At 30.7% G+C, this 20548-nt stretch overlaps 2 protein-coding genes across 6 annotated transcripts in view; one reads left to right on the forward strand and one right to left on the reverse strand.

Moving 5' to 3' along the window:
- Positions 1 to 16392, reverse strand: LOC106662774 (relaxin receptor 2). 5 transcript variants are annotated; one of them, XM_024230467.1, is made up of 20 exons: positions 16159 to 16392; positions 7516 to 7739; positions 7320 to 7439; positions 5168 to 5236; positions 4299 to 4407; positions 4159 to 4224; positions 4018 to 4089; positions 3800 to 3940; positions 3289 to 3357; positions 2183 to 2254; positions 2038 to 2109; positions 1672 to 1743; positions 1534 to 1602; positions 1395 to 1466; positions 1262 to 1329; positions 892 to 1196; positions 680 to 830; positions 493 to 622; positions 252 to 442; positions 1 to 178 (listed from the first exon to the last, which is right to left on the reverse strand). In XM_024230467.1, the coding sequence occupies exons 2-20, from the start codon at positions 7601 to 7603 to the stop codon at positions 87 to 89; spliced, it is 2028 nt and encodes a 675-aa protein (XP_024086235.1). In that variant the 5' UTR covers positions 7604 to 7739; positions 16159 to 16392; the 3' UTR covers positions 1 to 86. The 5 variants fall into 5 exon arrangements, with proteins under 5 accessions (XP_024086235.1, XP_024086237.1, XP_024086239.1 ...); XM_024230469.1 differs by having other exon boundaries at positions 7516 to 7671; positions 16159 to 16386; XM_024230471.1 differs by having other exon boundaries at positions 1672 to 1716; positions 7516 to 7678; positions 16159 to 16386.
- The window catches only part of LOC106662686 (gelsolin, cytoplasmic), a 15141-nt gene continuing 6634 nt past the window's right edge, over positions 12042 to 20548 (forward strand). The window contains exons 1-2 of the mRNA XM_024230460.1: positions 12042 to 12165; positions 16393 to 16557. Of these exons, the coding sequence (XP_024086228.1) occupies positions 16393 to 16557 (165 nt within the window). The 5' untranslated portion in view covers positions 12042 to 12165. The remainder of the gene's footprint in view (positions 12166 to 16392; positions 16558 to 20548) is intronic.

A 20548-nucleotide genomic window follows, 5' to 3' on the forward strand; every position in this document is an offset into this window, starting at 1 on the left:
TGATTGATAGTATTTTTATTTTGTAAATTTTTTTCCATTACATTTATTTTAGAGAATAAAATTTGAGGCTTTTGCCTTTGAATGTATTAGTTATTGGGAATGGTGAAGGTGTACAGGACGGGATTAACTGCAGAATTGACTGGTAGAATGAATACGCCAATCCATCCAATTATATCTTCTGGAAAGTGAGAGATAGAGGAAAAAAAATTAGATGAATCGGTAGATGGTACTCGTCATAAGAGAAAGTTTACTCGATATATCACAGGAAAGAAAAGCCATAATTTTAAGCACAATTATAGGAACCCAACAGCAGCAATTGGCCATCACAATGAAAATAAATCTTAATGCAAAGCTTGAGTCATTGACGCAAAGGGTCGTTGCATTCCTCGTCTTCCAAATGCTCACGAAGACTCCAACGTACATAAGACCAATTCCTATAATACTGATCACTTAACATTAAAAATAAACCTATAAAATATAATTTCAAATCACCTGAAAGAGTTGATTCCTAAAAATATCAAAGATGAATATTGCCAACCGACCATATATGGCTCGTCGATATGTAGTGGAAAGCAGAAACTATTTTTTCCATAAAATCGTGTAGCATATCGCCAATTGAATACTGTAATACATTATGTATTAATAATATTGTTTGGAAGATTTTTTTTTTAAATATTGCCTGGAAGAATTGCAAGTAATAGGGAGAACAGCCAAATAGAGATGCAACTGCTGTAGGCAGATTTGGTAGTCAAATTTTTGTGAGCTCCCAGGGGAGATGAAATTAGCAGAAACCTCTCAGCACTGATCAGTAACAAGAACAGTATGCTTGCCTAAAATGTACTAAGCTTTTATGACTAGGACTGACAATTTAATTCAATTTGAATTTGACACCTCCGAAGACATCATTGCAATGACTCCGGCCACTGTGCAGGTCCAAGAGTTGACCCAAATGTGAGCATACTTCCTGTAAACATTTCTATAAAATAAATCCCCAGCTCCAATGATGAGCAGATAAACACCCATGAACATGTCGGCTATGGCAAGGTTTGTGATGATCAAACTCAGCGGGGACGTCTGGAAACTGACAACCCTCCTCAAGATGACCATTGAATTTGTTATCAGAGTTGTAATCATTATTGTCCAAAGTGTCCACCTCAATAGATCATTTGCGATCAAGTCGTTTTCTGAAGACAATCCTGTAATAATACATTGAAATCAACTATTTGTAAATAATAATTTTATTAAAATTTTAAATCCTTATCATCAGCTCTTGGTACGCATCTCTTGACTTGTGGCACATAAGTGCAATATTTATATTTTTTGAAATAGCTGAAACATTTTTCATAATTAAAACATTATACTAAACAAGCAACATTAGCTTTTAAATTTTTTACATAATTTCCAATCTTGTCAACATTTCAAAAATGCTAGACTCCAAATTTGGCAATTCAATATCCTTTAAATTCCTATACATAAAAAAAAATAATTAAAAACTATGTTAGCAAAGTCAAAACATTACTTACAAAAACTTACAACGATCTCAATGATTCTAATGGGAAGAAGTAATTGCCAATTTCCAAGCGAGCATTGCCTCCGAGTTGGCTGCAAAGTCGACATCATCTTTTATTCTTTATGTCAAATTGAAATTAGAAATATTCAAAATTAACTTACAGTTTCTGGACATTTTTTAACATGAGGAAATGGGTTGAAGTGAGCCTTAGGATTAAGTTGTTCATTAAATTCCTGTCTTTCCCAAATTTGCAGAATATCAAAATGTGGGAAAACGACAATTCAAAATGTGAAATTTGGTGATGAGACAATTATATATATATATATANATTATTAAAAACAATTTTTTTATTTAATGAGACTAATTTAGATTTTACAATTAAAAATGGATTGTATTATTTGTTTAAATCTCTACTTAAAATAAAAAGGTCATAAATTTAAAAAAAATCTATGTTTTTCTTTAGAGTAATGATTTGATGATGAATTTCAGACAATTTAAATAGAAAGAGTTAAATATTTAAATCTTACAAATCTGTCAGCTTGTAAAGACTGGCAAAGGCTCTTGGTCCTATAAATTTTATGATGTTCCAACTCAGATCTCTTTAAACAAAAAATAACAAAATTATTATAAGTACATAATCATTGAAATTATTTGGGATCACATTACACTTACAGGTCAATAAGATTAGTGAGATTTGCAAATATGTCATTGTTTATTTCTTGAATCATATTTCTCTCCAGATAACTGTATGGAAAATAGTATAAAAAATGCAGACACTATAATATGAAAATAAAAATAAAAACAAAATTGTTTTTATTTTTTATTTATTTATTTTTTTAAGCAAAAATGATAAACTTTGTAAATAATTCATTATATAAATAATTAATTGTTATATCCAAAGAAAATACTGTTCACCATGTACTAGCAAATATGGGAATTATGAAGTGAGTATATTACAAGGCATTCTTCTAAGCCCATTTCTTTTCTTCTTGAACTTCCCTGTCAGCTATTGACAAAAAGGCCAACTAACTTTGTAAATAAAGAAATCTACTTTGGTTATATCTAGACACATAAAATATTGTGTCAAGATATTAAAATTAAAATTATATCTAGAGGAAAGATGCTTCTCAATATACCAGTTATGAAATAAATGTGGATGTACTACAAGCAAGCATTTTTAGCCTATTCCTTTTGCACATGTACAACTCATCCTTTCATGACCATGACTTACAAAAAGGTCTAATACCTTTGAGAACAAAGAAATCTACTTTGTTTAAGTCCAGGCACAGAAAAAGCCTTTTATACAATTGTGCCAAGGTCTTAAAATTAAAAATATATCCAGAGAAAAGATGCTCAATTAACAACTCATCCTTTCATGACCATGAATGACAAAAAGGTCTAATACCTTTGTAAATAAAGAAATCTGACTTTGGTATCTGGACACAGAAGCCTTTTATAAAATTGTAACAAGATTTTAAGATTAAAATAATAATTAGATAAAAAATTATTCACAATGTGGTGTCGTGTTCTGTGTGTAGTAATGAGATAAACACAGGCGTAACACAAGGAAGCTTTTTAAGCTTGTTCCATTTCTTCATACATATCTCAGACTTACTGAAATCTGAAGTCACTGCAGTTTTGAACTTAAAAGTTTTTAATCATGCCAATATTAATTACTAGTTCAAGTAATTCTCGGCTTTCATGCTACACAGGTCGGTAGTTTCACCATCTGTGGGGAAAAATGAAGTTTCCCAAAAGAATTATTGAACAGAACTTACAGAAACTTGAGAGAAGTCAGACGGTTGAAAGTCTCGTTTTTCAGAGTCAATTTGTTTTTTGAGGCATCCCTGGAACAAATTTTAAAAATCAGTAGTTTATTGTCCTTATAATATCAAGATATTAAATATGTTATGTTCCTGTTGACAACATCAAAATATTCTTGGTTCTTTGGGTAGCAAAAATATTTTACTACAGTGGAAATTTTCTAGGCATTTTAAATAAATCCATTTATGTTTAGTGGTCTAATTGACCATATTAATTATTTCAATAAATTATTCTTTTCATGTAAGGTCTTGGTTGAGATGAAAAAGTTAATTAACAGTTGCTCGTGACACTAACTTTTTCATTTCAACCAAGACCTTACATAAAAAAAATAATTAATTTTAAATAAACTTTTTAATATTACAAATTAATTTTTGTTATTGATCTTTTTATTGATAATCTGTTATGGATAATCTTTTAGCTCTGTTTTTAAATACAGACAGAAAAAACTTGCATGCCAGTACTTACAGCCAGGTAAGATATTGCATCTTCCAATTTTTGGCTTTCAGTTCAGTGAGATAGTTGTCGTACAGGAAAAGCCAATTCAGGTTTACAAATTCAACAGAAAGACTGCCATTCAGTGTTTCTAACTTGTTTTTAATTAAAAACCTAAACAAAAGTAATTGTATCCTTCAATTTCAAAATATCTGCAAATAATTTTTTATACAAAATTTTTAAATACATACAATTTTTTCAAGTATATTTGCCCTTTGAAGACTTTCGAAGGTAGTTTGGTTAAACCGTTGTTCCCAAGATTTCTGATTTTTTGATTTAAAAAAAAGTTTTAATACAATGTTTTTAAGCTTTTTACACAATATTTACCATACATTAGAGAAGGATGATAATTCAAAAACGTTGTATCAAAAAGTTCAATCTGGGTGTTCATGACTATTCTGAAATAAAAGACAGTTTGTTGATTTAAAAAGAAAATGCAATGTTTAATATTGAAAACATGCTCTGGACTCACATTCCGTTAACATTTCCCTGAACTCCAGTCGGTATTTCTGTCAGGTTTCTTGATTTGCAACAAAGCACGGAGCTTTTGCATTTGCACTGCTTTGGTACGTTGCTCAATTCTTTAAGAATTACATTTTTTTATATATATATATATAAATATTTATTTGTTGCCTGAACATATAAAATGTGTACATATTACAGTGCTTATATGTTTTTTTTTTCTCCTGATCACACTGACACTATGGCTAGCAATGCATCCACAGGTCATAAATTTAATATGAGGGATAAGTGGCAAGGAATCTTGAGACCATGCCTAAAGAGACGTAGCGGGTTCTCAGGATGGGAAAATAAGGCTTGGACAGTATGAATATGATAGATTGAATGCTTTATGTGGAACTTTTTGAAGCAGATCGGATCACTTCATTTACAAAAGGAATGTTGATGGTAGTGATGGCTTGGTGGAACCAGACAGTTCCACTTCATTGTACAGGGTAGTTACAATAATGTCTTGTATAGAAGTAGTTGAGTTTTAATGGTCAATACAGATTTCAGTCCTAAAAGTCTTCATAGTTGTCCAAGTCGTCTGTTACGTTTTTTTCTTTTTTTCTTAAGTAGGGATTCGACGTTAGTCTGCTCTGTCACTATGGTTATAAGTATCTGACTTCATTGGAAGTTGGTAGCTCCTTAATGTTGATGTTTGAGGAGTTCAAAATTGTTTTGTTTTTCTTTTTCCAATTCAAATGATAACTGGGAACATTTCTTCTCAACTAGTCTTATCCTCCACTTTTTGTACCGGGGTTCAACTCAAGATTGGATTGACTTGGATGTTGGTGGTTGCATTAAAAAAAAATTCAAACATTTGGAAATTTGGCTATTTACCGCAAAAAGCATTGCTTGTCCTGTTCTTCAGGGATGCGATCATACTCGAGAAGCCCCCGTGCAAATCAGCTGTAAAATGTTACAATTGATAAAATATATAAGACAATTAAATAAAGAATATAAATAAATAAAAAAAGCTTAATATGGCACCTGAAAATGGAACAAAAAGATGGTACACAAGTTTATATCTGTTAGTTATAATTAGGGACCTGGTAAAAGCTTCAAAATGTGCAAAATCATGCAATAATACTTTTTTTGCAATGATTTACAATATAATTACATGGAAAACTTATCTCACCTAGTTTGAATCCAAGTAAAATACGATAAAATATTTTTTTTTTTAAATAAAAAGATTAAAAAGTAATGCATGAAAAACACGTATTTAGGTACATTATTTATACATAAAAATAAATGCATTTGTAAAAAATTATTTAAAAAAGTAAAAATTTTTTAGTACATTCATAAAATGTACGATGTTGTACAACTCAAAATGTTTTTACAATAATAAATAATGGAACATTTGTAGCAGGCTTTTTTTCCCAACACAGATTCAAATTTTTCATTTACAAATTTGTCTTTTGTTCTCAATCTTTCTTCAACTTTTGTGAACAGTTTGCATAAACTTGAGATTTTGTCCTGCACTAATTTTCTCACAACACAAATTGATGATAATATTTCCCCATTCTTCAAAAACATTATCATTTCTCAACAGCATGGATTTACCAAAGGGCTTTGCACTGAAACTAACTCAGTTTATTCTGACTTTTTCCCAGCAATTTAGAAGCAAAAACTCAAGTTGACCCAGTCTACACAGACATGGCTAAAACTTTTAATCTAGTTAATGTATCTTTATGGATTTAGGCAATCTCTCTTATCATGGATGTTATTTAACAAATAGACACTCACTGTCTCCTTCATATTCTAAACAATGTAAGAATACCAGTGGTGTATTTCAAGGGGCGCACCTTGGTCCTTTATTTTTTTGTTATAAACGATATTGCAGATGTTTTTTCCAATAGGAATTTTTTATTTCTCACAAATAATAAAAAAATCTATCATTCAATTAAATCTATTAATGACATGCACCTATTTCAAGAAAATTTATCTCATGTTAGGCTGTGGTGTACTGACAATGGCTTAAAAATCAACGCAAATAAATGTTAATTTATTATTTATTTAGTTTCTCTTGCTCAAAAAACCCTATCCCAAAACCCTATTAATTAAACAGCCAGGTACATATGTGAAAAGTCCTCAACCATTATTGATTTAGGGTTACTCATTAATGATTGCTTATCCTTTTAAATCATTTAGATTTTTAGCTATTAGGCAACTAGATTTTATTATTAGAACTTTTATAGATTTAAAAAATCAACTAATTATAATAATACTTTTTTGCCTCATGCATAGCATATTAAGCCATATCCATATAATAATATTTGATACATCATTAGTCTGGTCCCTTTTGTGATGCTCAACAGTTTGGTTTCCTCATTTAATAATTGTCAAAAATGCTCTGGAAAAAGTTCAACATAAATTCTTTAGATATATATTTTTTTAAATGGTGGAAATCTGGAAAATTGCAATTTTAAAATAGATTACGCGTCAATACGTTCCCTTTGCAATTTAGAAACACCAGCTTCTAGAAGAGATAAACGCGACGTTATTTTTCTTATATAAATTTGTCCAAAATTGTCCAGAATTATTTTGAAAATTAATATCAATGTTCCCCGCAGTATAACTTTAGAAATCAAAATTATTTCTTCAATCATTATCACAGAACTAACTAATTACACATATCATAATCTAATAGTCAGACTTCAAAGAATATCTAATAAACTGCCTGGTGACATCGATATTTTTCATAGTTTTTTAAATATTTTGAAACTTTGTTTATAATATTGTTCTTCTCATTTATTCATTTTTTTGCTCTTTCGTTCACTATACTCTTGTTCAATTATTATTTGTATTTAACTTTTGTTTAATTTTATCTATCAGTTTGTACCAGAAACCTGATTTTTTTCTTTTTCGTTTGGGTAAAAGTCTTAAGCCGTAAATTATTGTTAAGCAATAACTCAGACTATGCGTATAGTTTCATTGCAAATTATTTTTCATAAAATTAAATATAATGGAGTAGGAAATAAAATCGATTTACAGCAAATAATTACGTCCTCATCCTCGCCGTTGGGGCAGTCGGCTTTCCCGTTGCAGACAAGACGCTGCAACACGCACATGTCGGAGGAGGCACAAGAAAAATTCCCCTCCGGACACGAACCTGTGACATTGGGCTGAATTATTTTACATAACTACTCAAGATAGTAGAATTTCATTTTTTGTCCTTTTTTTCTTACCGTATCTCAAGAACAAAATGGTCGAAAGCAGCAGGGCGAACGACGTGCACAAGGGGATGGATATCATGATGATTCTGGAGAACCTCATTTCCCATAACTGGCCGGGGACAGACTACGGTTGATCTTCATTTCTAGCCGAACGGCACGATGTTTAACCAGCAAACAGCAGAACAAAGAAGAAAACAGGTCGATACATCCGTCACGATACAATTTTCCTTTATTTACTAAAAGTCCTCGGTATTAAAGAATATAAAGGTACATCGGGTTTAAGTTAAGTTAAAATTGAATACTCTAATTTAGTAAAAACAACGAAAATACTTGACTGATTTACCATAATGAAAAACCTGATTTGAAGATGATTTCTATTAAATTTTACACGTTTCTCATTAAGTAAATTTTAAAAATATTTTTTGAATAAATGAATGAATGGAAAAAGAACTTTAATTACAGAACTTTAAAAAATAAAGAAAATACGATAAAATCAAAAATAAATAAAAAAGTTCTTTATACAGCATTGACTGTAAAACCGTCTGCTGGAAGGGGTTGCCGGGGAATTATTGGGTTGTCCGGAAAATAATGCAGGATTTTAAGTTTTCATTAAAAAAAATCTATATAAAATATTCTGTTTACGTTTACAGGATTACTCATTTGTATGNTATTTTGATTAAAGAACATTGCTTTAAAGTAACTAGTTTCTTTTTTTTTGTTTAATACCAAAATCCTGCATTATTTTCCGGACAACCCAATAATTGGAAAACGAGGATATACATACATATAACAAATAAAAATAAAACAAACCAAAAAGTAAGACAAAAAGAAATCTTGGTTATTACAATACACAGAACAAAAACAAGCATTCGTATGGTCTTCAATATAAAACTAAAATTAAAATAAATTAATAATAATTAATTGTTCCACGAGCCCTTTGCGGTACTCAATTGCACTCCTAGTAAAATCAATCATGTCTGCACAGTTTGGAAAGTTGAGTTATCAATAAGAATCTCTCAAAACTATTTTCTACCCAAAAAACGAATCGGGAATTAAGCAAGGTTGGAAAACACCTACGGGGGAGTTGCTTAGTGAACAGAGAACAACAGAATTATCTCTCAGTGTTGAGAAATGTAGGTAGATCGGCTCGCATCTAAGCTTGAAACCACCGAATATTACATGGGACGAGGTTTTTATTATTGAAGTTAAAAAAAGCTTTTGAATGGTCAATTCCCTGTATAGTAGAAATCTATTGGATCTACGAGCCAATTTGGAAAATTCTTCGACATGTCTGGAAAGAAAAAATTTCAAGTTTCAAAAACCGGGAATTTTGAAATCCATTCTTCATGGATACTAACAGTATAAACAAAGTGGTGGGCAAGATATTTGAGAATCAAGGGTGTTATGAACCAGGACTAGTTGGCATCATTTCGACTACAGTAATTTTAGGTAGTCTGTGTACGTAGCACACCACGGGCCGACATACTGCCTTAAATACCTTAAACTTCGAAATTGGTGGGTTGTAAGAGTTTGAGAGCAGGAGTTAAGTTAATCGCGAATTTTGACGTGTGAATTTTCCTTATGAGATGAGGAGCCATAGAGAGTTTTGGGCGTGAAGATGAACTCCCAAATATTTATACTCCTTCACAATTCAATTCGTATACCCTGGTAGGACTAGTGATCCCTTCGTGCTTTCTTTTCCTACGAAAAACCATGATTTTTTATTTACTCAGATTGACAGAAAGGTTCCATTGTGAGGAATACTTTTCTATAGGAGGACTAGTCGTCAGCATAGAAAAGATTTAATTAATAACTTAGAGCAATGTCAAAAAAGTCTAGGAAACCAGGAAGGTCTTTTATAAAGAGGGAGAACAAGGGGCTGAGGGCGCATCCATGTCTAACGTCCCACTTAACAGGGAAATATTGCGAGATCATACTACTATCTTGAACATCGGATTCTGAAATAGGAAAAAAGGCTGCTAGCGTGTTGACGATCGTCGATGTGAAACCAAGGTTTGAAATCTTTTGAATAAAAAACCCTAGATCTACCGAGCCAAATGCTGCTTTGAAGTCAACCAAAAACGCAAAAATTATTTTTCCCCCTTTTGTGGTAACGTTGAAGGTAACAGACAAGAAAAATCTTTGAAACCAAGTCGTTACAGAAAGTGAAGCCTCTAACACAGTATTTTTTTTTTTTTTTTTAAATATATAAAGCAACTAGTTCTCGATTAGATCTTTTAAAACATGCTCATAATCTCTTAGATTAGAAACGATCCGTGGTTGTGTGATCTTAAGGTCGAACAATACTGAAAACTAGATATTTTTGAATAGTCAACCGAAAAAAACCTAGTGGTCTTTCATCCACTTCTTAAAAGGTTCGAACTGAAAAATAAGTCCAATATTCAAAACTTCTTGGATTTCCTTATTCAATAAAATGATAAATTATTTGTCAATAATAAAGCACAGAGAATATGCATTTGGTGCAGTTTGCTTTTTTAAATACATAAATATATTTTTCTTTTCCGCTATTGAAAATTATGCGGCCATAACATATAATTAGTTTCCCAATCTTCTCATAAAAACATAAAATTATTGACAGCCCTTAAAAATTACAGTGCTCATCTTGCATTATAATATATCTTACATTTTTTGCATTTAAAAATAAATTATATTGCTTCTTAAGTTAATTATTACTTTTCCCTCTTTGATAGTAGAAATATGAAATATTTTGAAAACAAAAACCCCGGCGATAGGACATCCTTGATAATTAACCTCGATTGATGTTAGCGCATTATCAATTTTTGAAATATAAAAAACGTCATTTATTAGTTTTGGCTAATATCCAAGATATGTTTATCTCCGATAGTACGTACATATGGTGATATCTTGTCTTTCGTTTGTGATATCTTTTTTCCTTTTTACGTGTCCAATCGTTCGGAGAAATTGTTTATATTTTTCTTTCATAAATTGAACTATTCACTGATAAAAATCATGTAACATCCAAACATCTAGTAATGGTTAATTTGTCTGTTTTGTGTTTTGATGATTATTATCTGGAGTTTTGCTGAGTAAAGTTTATTTTATGAATGTCTAAGAGTAAAAGAAAAACATGCTAGGATTTAGATTTTATTTACTTATTAATCAATTAATTACCTAGCATTATTATTCTTAGAATATAGGCTAACCAAGTCCATAAACGGCGAGGAGATAGCTATTACACTTTTCAAGGATATAGAGGGAGCTTTTAACCACTTGCAACCACAACCTTTCTATATAGAGCAATTCAAAAAAGAAAATCACAGAAAAGATTTGCCAATGGGTGGAAGAAAGCCTAAGAAATAGGATAATCACATCCACCTTGGGCGGTGCGACCATCCGGGCTAAGACAGCCAGGGGATGCCCGCAAGGAGGTGTTTTCTCACCTCTACTGTTGACGACGCTGGTAGACGATCTCCTACAAATGCTCGAACATGAAGGATTTTGTCTAGGCTACGCGGACGACCTTGTCATAGTAGTAAAGGGCAGCCATCGCGATGGATCGTACACAATCAGCCCGTAATCTGGTTGACAGGTGGTGCAAATCTATTAACCCCCACAAAACATAATGATTCCATTCACAAGGAAGAGGACAATAGGAAGCTTAAAAACTCACCGTATTCGGCATTTTTATTAGCCTCCTTTGAGCCATACAATCAAGAGAAGAACTGGCATTTTTTATGAAAATAGTTTGTTTATAGAAATAGGTTCATCGTCTCTACAAAACTACTCTAAACACACGCAAAAAATAAAAATGCAATAACATTCCGCTCTTAGTGCTTCTAAGGAACAACATACTAAAATTATATACAATGCGATGTCGAAATTTTCTCTAAATCACAAGGGCAGTGTGCACAACCTCGACCACACCAATGGAGATCTGTAAGCTTGCAGAAACAACCCAAGACTAAATGGCTATACCAAAATTGAATTGGCCACCAAACCATTTTTAATTCTTGACAAGAAAAAGTATCCGTACTTACTATATATTATAATGTATACCGTTAGATCCAAACTCAAAACAGAAACCTTTCTGTTAGAATTAGAAATCATAAACACCGAGTGCAGGAAACATAAACGTGTTTAACCACAAATTTAAAACATAAACACGTATTTATTTACATTTAATTACAAGTTGTTGTTTTTTACACTTAAGAGGAAGCATTTTCCTATTGCGTTCTTGTAAGTTTTGTTTATTTTATTTTGTTATGCTTTGGTTCTTTGTAAAATCTTGTACCAAAATCTAAATTCATCGAGAACAATGTTGGCAGTGTCGAAAGAATGCTTATTATTTTGTAATCGTCATAAAAAAATTTTATTTATATATAAAATAATCGATCGGAGGATAACATCCAGATAGTTCAGCTTATAGGGTGCTCTTCTCGGAAACGTCCCTGGCGTCCCTAAAAAACCCAATTATTATCGTGAGTACGAGAAATCTAAGAAATCAAAGTGGATAAGATAATTGGATCAAGTTTGAAGAAAGGTCGGTGAAAAGAGCTCAACCTCGACCCCACCAAACAAGATTGATACAAGAGAACAGCGGAGCTCGGCCTATCAACCAGTCTTCACCAAATCACTAGACGGACATCAACGTACAGAAATACAGATTAGCAGTTCACAAAGGTAAAATCTAACAATACAAAAAAAAAACTTAATTCTTTTAACAAAATCATTTGGTTGTTTAGGGTCTAATTTAAATTTTTCTTTATAAAAATCTAACGTTTGTTATTGCAGACTGATGCAGTTAAAAAAAGCCTTCATTCATTGCAAGAAGTGTAATATTTAAACTCTATTTAATAACACACAGTTTTAAATTTAAGATATTTCTCTTTGGAAAAATACAAAATAAATTACAAAATAAACTTTAGTACTTTCATCTAACAACCACCGTTTTTGGCCGGTGTGTTTTTCCAAGACCATTTTATTTTATTCTTGTTTATTCACGCAAATAGGCAAAATACTATAAATAAAGGATATATTTATTAAATACAATATTTTAATCCTAAAACTGTCGAATTTTAAACTTTTTTTGGTGTAGTTTGGGAAAAGAATCTTCCTCTCTTACATAGGTTTATGTTAGGTCCTAAAAACAAAATTTATCACTTTCATTTTAGCTTATATTTTGATCATGCAATAACATAATTTTACCTTTATCAAGTTAGAAAAACATAAGTGAACTTAAATTTATTTATACTTGGTCTTTCAAATATGAAAGTATGAAAGTTGTTTGAAAGCCTGTTTATAAAACCTATTATTAAACTCGGTGATTAATTAATTTATCCAAGACTTTGTTTAACTAAAAGGAATATATTTTAAACAATTAAAAATTTGTAAGAATGATAATCTTATCGGAGGGGGGATTTTTCATTCTTTAGCACAAAACACTGACTCCAATAGCTTTGTACAATGAACCATTTATCGGCCCGTTTTATGTTTTATGAACGGCATGGTTTTTTTTATATTATTAATACGACCGAGGTATTTTGATGGTTTTGATTCTTTAATGTGTGAATAAAAGGGGTATAAATGAAATTCTACGCGTCCAAAGTTAAATTGAGGCAAAGTGGTTACAATTGACATTCTGCTCACGATTCGTATATATAAAAATTGTCGGAGGAAGTTAAAAATATTCTCTAATTTTGTACTATTTCTAATTAATCCAACGGTAGCATTCGAAAATTGTGCAATTTTGATTTTACATACTAATGTACATAAGTTCCAGCTTTTGTCCATCAGTACAGAACCGGTTGGGTTTAACTTCTTCCTTTTTTTAAAATATTCTTCAAGGATTCCCGCTCGTCCTTGGGTCATAGTTAATTAATTGTTTTCTTTTCCTTTTGCTATCCTAGAACATCTGTGCCTAATTAAAATTTCTTCCAGCACGAGACGATGCTGTTCTGGAAGGAAACGGCGCTTCAAACCGTTAATTCTGAATCGCTTTTGAAGGGATTTATTCTGGCGTAATAATTCAAGCAATTTTAAATTTACTATTATCCATTATTACTGCTGGATTTAAATGACTACTAATTAAAATAATTGGGAAAATTTATTTAATTTTCCGCCTAACAACCCTCGTACCTTAAGCCTACCTTAAACCCCCTCAGACCTTTTCTAAAAGCACAATTCTCTTTGGGTTAAGTCTAAAATTGATTATTTGGCGTACACTTCAACCATTTAAGCTTTTATAAAGATAATTTAAAAACAAAAAGTAATTTAAACCATTTTATTGCAATGCCAACAGGATTAGCATTCAGGAATAGTTATTTCTTGTTAAATAATTTTCTTAACAAATCAGCCATTTTCGAAAGAGTTTTCTTGTCTTCATAAATTAATATTTATAAAAAATTATAAATTAACCCAGAAGTTATGTTAAATTTGCAACATTGGCGATTTTTTTGTTTTGTTAATTTTATGAGAAATAAGAACTCGAATGCACGTCATACACTCGCCTAACTTTAAACATAGCGAGGGGTTTATGCAAAACGTGCGTTTTGTTAGATGGAAGAGATTAAACAGCAGTAGCATGAGATAGAAGAGATTTACCCACGGATAAGCGAAACGAGGACAAGGAAGTTTTAGTGGAAAATACGTCCTATCGTTTAATTTCGGCTTTTAAGCACTAAGCAACACAAGACCAGCTTAGGATTTGAAATTGAAAACTTAAATTTTCTACTAAAAAATTTTAAAACTATTTCGATCGCTTTTTTCTTTTTTTACTTCTAGTTGAATTTTTATGACCAGCTCAAATATTTAAATCCGTCGAAATGTATTCAGATGAAGTTCTATTGTGGAAGAGGTAGTTATTGTTTGTTTATTGCTCGTATTGGGTGATTATTTTAATTATCTTTGAATCCTTCGATTTCTAATCGCTATTTGTCTGGGTTACTAGTTGAAATAATCGCTTGTTTTCGTCTAATTGCAATTAAATTGTCTAATTAAATTTTTTGTCGGCCCCCAGACCATTATCGCAAGTGCAAAAGATCTACAGGTCTATTGCAACAAATGTGACCAATTTTAATTTGTGTGTAAAATCCTCTATCATGAACTATTGTGTTGAAGCACGTGTTCGTACGTTTTTCTTATACGTCATTTCGAATAAGCAAGGTTCATGCTAAAATACTTTTTCCTAGCAAAAAAACGTTAATTTAACTTAAGTGTGTGTGTGTAAGTTAACTTTTTTAATTTACTGCCAAAAATACTTTATAAGTATCATTTTTCCACGGCTAATTTAAAAGATAATTCTTACTGACAGTTTGTTGTTTTCAAGCATTAAACGCTCATCATCAGATTGAAGGAGTTACAAGCACGTCTCTCGACATGAATTGCAAGAATAAATCGCCGATCCCCCGCCAATCATTATTTATTATCGTTATATATCATCATTACATATAATCATTATAATTATAATTACAATATAAATAAACTAAATATAAACACATTATAAATAAAATAATTATAATCATTTTATTATATTTTTTATTAATTTGCTAGTCAAAGCATTTAAAGGATTATAACGCAACCACACTTACTCCACTTACTTAAAATCAGCCAGCAAACATGGACTTTTAAAACTTTGTTATAAATTAAGACTCTCATGTTTGAAAATCAACAAATCAATCTGGTTTGACTCCGAATGCTAGAAATTAAACCTAAGCCCAAAATTCGTTCTTGTCAAATTAAATAAAAAGAACTGTTCAACTCTCTTACTACGTAAATGCCATAAAACCATATTAAATAATGAATTACATAACTTATATAGTGAGAGATATAAAACGTTTTTACCAGTAAATTGTACCAGACTTGCATCATTAGTGCCTCATGTAGATAAATTCGACTTCGATATCGGTCAAAAATTAAATTTATCATTGATTAAAAAAAACGCTGCATGTTGTTACAAAAGGAGCAACCGATCTGCTAGGGAAAATATTTTAACATACACTTTGCTTATTCAAATGCTGAATCTTTTGTGAATTAATTTTTTGAAAATGCACAGATCCAAGAAAAACGCTGCAAGTTACGAAAGGAGCGACCGACATCACATTCTGCTAAGAAAAATATTTTAACATTTAACCTTGCTTATTCAAATGCAGAATCTTTTGTGAATTCAAATTCTGAAAAATTCAGGTCCAGGCCAGAAGAACCACCTACCTAATAAATAAGTAATAAAAACCTATTGTTTTTTTATTACTTTAAACTTGGTTTAAACTAGAATTAAGGCTTAGAAGAATATTAGTCTTATTTCTGCCAGAAAAAATATATTTTTGCATGCACCTTGCTTACTCGCTGAATCTATTCTTCACGTCTTATTTTGAAAACGCTCAGATTCAGAAAAACCCATCGAAAATGTTTCCTGATTCAAATCCTGATTTGATAGTCTATAAACACATGAAATTTCTCATGCAAGATGTACAAAGAAAAAAATACAATCATGAAATAACTTAGTTTGTTTAATTTATGGCTATGTTTTCTATTTCTAAACTTACAAATCTTGACTATAACGGTTAATTTATTAAAGGTTCAAACAAAATTATGATGATGATGGTATTGTGAGACAATCACAAAACCACTCCCTTTAATGTGAATCATTTTGATTATTTCTAATTTTTTTATACTTACAGCTGATTAGAGTCTATATAGATACTAATTTTTGATTTACTCCTGTATGACCGTATTTAAACAATTTTTATTTGCAAATATATAAAAATAATATAAAACATGAATACTAAAAATTAACAATTTAAAAAATTTAAACAATTAACTTTTCCTGTTGTATCACGCACATTGTGTTATACATTGAATAGTGTATTGGAGTTGTCAAACGAGTCTGACTCATTCGTGACTTTGTTCCAGATGTATGTCACTATCTGGAGGTCACTCCGGCTCCCCGTAGCCCTGGCGATCATTCTCGCTGCGCTTCAGTTTGGATCCGCCGCCACAGTCGCCAACACCAAAGACATGCACCCAGCATTTAACAACGCCGGAAAAAAGGACGGACTCGAAGTCTGGAGGATTGAGGTCAGTCAATTTTTACTATTTTTAACAAGAAATTGACCAATTATTGATGTAAAAATGTACTGAAGATCGATTATTATTAATTTGTACCAATTCCTAGCCTCTTCAAATAGCAGCCTCATCTTAAAGATCAATAATCATAATAATAATAAAACGATATTTCAACATTGACAAAATTATGAAATACTGTAAATATTAATTACATTATCTATGGATTATTGAATTTTCATAGATTATGTATAGAGAGAGTGTAAGAGTCAATGGAATTACCGTGTACCTACCGTGTAATTCTAATTTAAAAATTGTTAATCGTGCTGTATCTTGATGTCGGCGTGGTTCTGCTGAAAACCGATCATTAACGGATCAATCTGTTCAAATTTATATATCTAATTTAAAATCATTGTTTTTTTTATTTTTTTAAACTTGGTTTAAACTAGTATTAATGCTTAGAAGAATGTTAGGTTTTTTAAACCTTTGGTGCTGCAATCTTGATGTCGGCGTGATTATGCTGAAAACCGATCATTGCCGGATCAATCTGTTCAAATTTATATATCTAATTTAAAATCATTGTTTTTTTATTACTTTAAACTTGGTTAATGCTAAATGCATCATCATGCTAATCCCGCTCGTGACACTTTTTCATTTCAACCCATACCATACATAAAAAGAATAGTTAATTTAAAGAAGTTATTTGATCAATCGGACTACGAAATATATTTTTTTTAAACCTTAAGTGTTCCACTCTTGATGTCGGCATGGTTCTGATGAAAACCTGATCAAAATTGACGTTAAAAAATCCCCCCTCCCCCCCCAAAAAAAAATTAACGGATCAATCTGTTCAAATTTTTATATGTAATTTAAAATAATTTTTTTTAAATTAATTTAAACTTGGTTTAAACTAGTATTAATGCTTAAACGAATGTTGGTCTTTTTTAAAAACCTTTGGTGTTGCAATCTTGATGTCGGCGTGAATATGCTGAAAACCTTCATTGCCGGATCAATCTGTTCAAATTTATATATCTACTTTAAAATCATTGTTTTTTTTATTACTCTAAACTTGGTTTATACTAGTATTAATGCTTAGAAAAATGTTGGTCTTTTTCAAAACCTTCGGTGCCTGCATAGTGTAAATTTTTTGGAATCAGTTCAAAAGAAACAGGCGCTGAAGCTGTTTCACTGCAATATATTTTCTTCGTTCACCCTCTACGTTTACATTCTATATGTTCAACAGCAAAATAATTTTAGTTATTTTACTAAAAATGAAACTTGGAAAAAAAGTATAAATTTCTGAAATTTGATGTTAAACATTGTCTGCGTGCAGCTGTACAAATATTATGTAATTATAAATTTTGTTGTTATATTTACAGATAAAATATTCACTTAACGTAAACCAGCAAATCAATTTTTTTTCACGTTTCTTATAAATGTTTCGATTTACTATGAACCATTTTTAGTCGTTTTTAAATAGTAAGAGTTCTTATTTAATTTGCAATAAAGTGATCTTAACAATTATATTTTAAAATGGTGGAATTCTGTCTTTTCTAAGAGCCACTCTTTCATAAAATCGCTCCTAGATTTTATGATCACTGGTTTGAGAAACTTAGTGATCTCTCTGGTCGTCTATAATTTTGAGCCTGTGAAGATACGACTTTATTCCCATGGATACTCAAGATCTGAGTCATTTTGCGGTTTTGAAGAAGGGCGGAGTCAAAATGACTCTTAACTATAAGGAAAAATTATTTTATGCAAGAGCCTGTACTACTTCCTGCCCATTCATCTGTACACGACGTTTTCGTGATCAATTTCCGCTTTTTAGGATTTTACTTAACTATGTCAGATTTGCCTATGTTGCCGGCATGAGATTTTACACATAAATGTCACTTTCTTCCTAATTGTGTGGAGCGTGAGGATGATTATGTTAACTTCGAATTTCTTTGGAACTTAGAAGTAAATATTTGAGTGTCTGTCTTTACACCTCTACCGCCAAATCCTGAATTTGTATCCAATCTAGAGGTTTTTACATTGTCAAAAGTTCCGCGGGTTGTTTGCACACTTAAGTTACATCTGGTTGTGGTGTTCCCATAGATTTATAGCTAGTTAAATAGATAGATTTTAACTTTATTCCCAAAACGAACAAATTTTAACATTTTCCCCAAAAACTTTTGGATTTTTAGCTTTTCTAAGTAGCTTCCTTTGTTCCCTTAAAAACAATTTTGGAAATAGAAAAAAAGAAAATGGAAATAGAAAACCAAACATTCGTGTTGAAACAAGTCAAAAATACATTTTTTTTTTCAAAATAGTCTTGTTTTATTTCCTGACGACAACAGGGTTAGTAATCTATAAAAGTGCAATAGTTCGTCTTGTAAAATTCTCCTAAATATGTTGATATGGCTAGTGATTCCCATCTTTTCTTTCCTTTTAGAATTGCGCATCGTCGCATAAAATAAAAATAAGGTGCAATTATTCAAAAATGTATAAGATATTATTTACAATATTATAAAATCGTATAATTCAAAATTATATAACTGGAAAGAATAGTTGACCCGCTGTCGCGGAAAATCGTCCACCTTTTTAAAACAATTTTCTGCCAAGAAATTTTTTTTTTATAAATGTTACAATGCATTTCCTTTTTGAAATCCATTGTCTTGGATTTAATGGAGATGTGCAAGGATTGGCGACTTTGAAAAAGCTCGTGATCTCGCATTTATGAAAAGTGCAAACTAAAAAAACTAGAAAAGCTAAAATTAAATTATCACTTCTATTTCTACCCGCTCTCTTTCGGGATAAAAGGTTTTTTCACTAAAGTTGCCAGAGATAAAAGTTTATAGCTTTGCCTTTTATCTCAGATTAAATAAAAGTGGTGTAGAAAATAGATTGGCTGGTGGGGCTAAAGTTAAAAAAATTCCCTTTGCCATCTGAAGGTTGTCCTAATTGAAATTATAATTATAATTCAAGATATGATGTATACATCAATTGATCCACAATTATACTTGCATACTATTTTTATTATTGTTAAGCTTAATATATTTTTTTAAATTTAATTATTCTTATTTTTTTATAATTTCTTTAATATTACCATTAAAAACACATTTTTATTTATAAACTGCAAAACTGTTAAATTCGGTCTTTTGATTTGTTTATTTATAATACCATCCCACCTTAATAAAAAAAATATATATATATATATACATAAAACAATAAAAAAAAGTATTTGGTAATGTATAAACAAAAACTGCATAAATTCGGGATTACAATCTACCTAACTGATAATTTTATGTACATTATAAACTGAAGGAAGGCTGAACTGCTAGTTAAAATAACGATTTTAAGTTGTTTCATAGTCGTTGTTTTCATAGTCTGGCCTTCACGGGTGAACAAATTTCCCTAAGTGACCAAGACCGACAGACCAAAACAGAAGGGTGAATCATCATCACTGACAACCACTAGATTTTAAAAGAAAAGTTCTTCCGGAGGAAGTTGGGTTATCTTATTTTAGTCTGATGATCTCAGGATTCTATTTTTATAATTTTCCAGTAAATTAGAATAGACATTTTAGATGACAGATGAAAGTTTCTTCCTTTCAATAAAATGTTATAAAAATTAACAAAATAATAAGCTTAAAAAATTATATATTTTTTAATTGTGCCAATTTTTATTGTCAATTATATTGTCAAATATAAAAAGTGTTATTTATTATTTTTAGTTTCCTGCCAATTGATTTGCAAAATAATAAAAAAAAGCATAATTATTTAATTTCATGTGTATGTATTTTTTATGTTTTATTTTATTAAGTAGTTTCCTTTTTGTTTCACTTCAAAATGACTTTTCTCAAATAGCAAAATTTTTGTTTGGTAAAAAAATTGCTTCCTACAAAGATTTGAACACATTCGTAGAATTGTGAATAATGATTTATGTTCATATGCCATTTTGATCCTTTTGATCCAAATTTACAACAGAGTTTTGTTTTTAAAACTTCATTTATATATTATTCATT

Source organism: Cimex lectularius, unplaced genomic scaffold (assembly GCF_000648675.2).
Source record: "Cimex lectularius strain Harlan isolate CLEC.00 unplaced genomic scaffold, Clec_2.1 scaffold73, whole genome shotgun sequence".
Classification (NCBI taxonomy): Eukaryota; Metazoa; Arthropoda; class Insecta; order Hemiptera; family Cimicidae; genus Cimex; species Cimex lectularius.